Source organism: Vombatus ursinus, unplaced genomic scaffold (genome assembly GCF_900497805.2).
Source record: "Vombatus ursinus unplaced genomic scaffold, bare-nosed wombat genome assembly UNPS02001357.1, whole genome shotgun sequence".
Classification (NCBI taxonomy): domain Eukaryota; kingdom Metazoa; phylum Chordata; class Mammalia; order Diprotodontia; family Vombatidae; genus Vombatus; species Vombatus ursinus.
In genome coordinates, this window is record NW_020941135.1 from 1 (window position 1) to 1225 (window position 1225).

A 1225-nucleotide genomic window follows, 5' to 3' on the forward strand; every position below is an offset into this window, starting at 1 on the left:
GCCCCCCCGGGGATGGGGACAGCCACAGCAGGCAGCCAGGGGCCTGGTGTAAGTGTAGCCCCGGCTGGGACTGCAACTGGGCAGGTAACAGAGACCGTGTCTGCCAGCAGTGTTAGTCTAATGCTGGCTGGCGCTGCCAGCATGTCACCAGACTCGGTGATCATGGCTTCGGCAGGCACCGGCAGCCTGACGCCCTCAGGCCACGTGAGTGTGGTCTCTGCTGGAGCTGGGAGTGTGGCGGGCCTAGGAACCGTCACCCCGCTCAGGCCCGAGTACCCCCTGGTGTCAAGCTTGCAGAGCGAGGGCGACATGAGTGAGCGGGACGGAAGTCAGAGGGTGACCATGGCCAGTCCAAAGGTATCCACGAAAGGGATGTCATCGCGGAGGCACTCCCAGCGCAGAGAAGGCCAAGCTCGCAGACAGGCCGAGAAGGAAGGCAGCGGTGGCCAGAGGAGGTCATCCCGGCGGGCTGTGACTTCCAGGGAGATGCAGAAATCCAGCCACCAGCCTGGGGGAAGCCGCCACAGCCCATCTTCCCACAAAGCCACCAGCCGCAGCCCATCTGTAAAGGATTCCAGGTGAGAGGAGTTGCTTGCCAGCTGCTAGCTATGCATGCCCCTCTTTTGTGTCCCTCCAAAAAGAAGGATCCTGATGGAGATTTCATGAACATTGCCTAGAAAGGGTCTTTTCTTTTTCTAGATTGGGATTATCTCTATTACCATCGTTATTATCATTATTACCATTTTCTTCAGGGGGAATCTAGTAAACAGGACGTGAAGGGGGCAGTGGGGCTTCTCTCCTGAAACCTCCCAAGATCTTAATTTCACCTGAGCGTGAGCTGTTCCATTAGCTTTCGTCATCAGTCTAACTTTGGATGTTTTCTTTGTCTTGTCCCATGCTTCCAGGACCGCTCACAAACCAAGGAAGAATAAAGATTCAGCCAGCATCCCTCGTAAGGCACTTTCTGCTTGTCCTCTGTCCTTCCAGCTGATGCCATGTTACAGAAAAAGGGAGATGGAGGGGGGACAGAACCAAAGCAACTTGGTCTCTCCCTGAGTCCCCTTTGTCTCCCAATTCCAGTCACTGCCTCAACTAAGAAACTCAGCCGTATCGCCTCCTTGTTGCGAAGCTTCTCCCGCTCTATCCGAAAGCACCTCAGTCCTCGCCAACGTGGGGGGCACAACTGAGGCCTCTAAGGCCTCAGCCACTCAGATCGACATGAACA

At 55.8% G+C, this 1225-nt stretch overlaps 1 protein-coding gene across 2 annotated transcripts; it reads left to right on the forward strand.

Moving 5' to 3' along the window:
* Positions 1-10: 10 nt before the first annotated feature.
* On the forward strand, positions 11-1219 carry LOC114045620 (protein FAM71B-like). Of its 2 annotated transcripts, none has more exons than XM_027865701.1 (3): positions 11-578; positions 906-952; positions 1075-1219. In XM_027865701.1, exons 1-3 carry the CDS (start codon positions 13-15, stop codon positions 1185-1187), a joined length of 726 nt encoding a protein of 241 aa, XP_027721502.1. In that variant the 5' UTR covers positions 11-12; the 3' UTR covers positions 1188-1219. The 2 variants fall into 2 exon arrangements, with proteins under 2 accessions (XP_027721502.1, XP_027721507.1); XM_027865706.1 differs by having other exon boundaries at positions 1081-1219.
* Positions 1220-1225: the final 6 nt, after the last annotated feature.

Coding starts and splice junctions, on each gene's coding strand:
- LOC114045620 (XM_027865701.1), top strand. CDS start 13: ATGGGGACAGCCACAGCAGGCAGCCAGGGGCCTGGTGTAAGTGTAGCC. Junction 579..905: donor CCATCTGTAAAGGATTCCAG/GTGAGAGGAGTT, acceptor CCATGCTTCCAG/GACCGCTCACAAACCAAGGA. Junction 953..1,074: donor AGATTCAGCCAGCATCCCTC/GTAAGGCACTTT, acceptor TTTGTCTCCCAA/TTCCAGTCACTGCCTCAACT.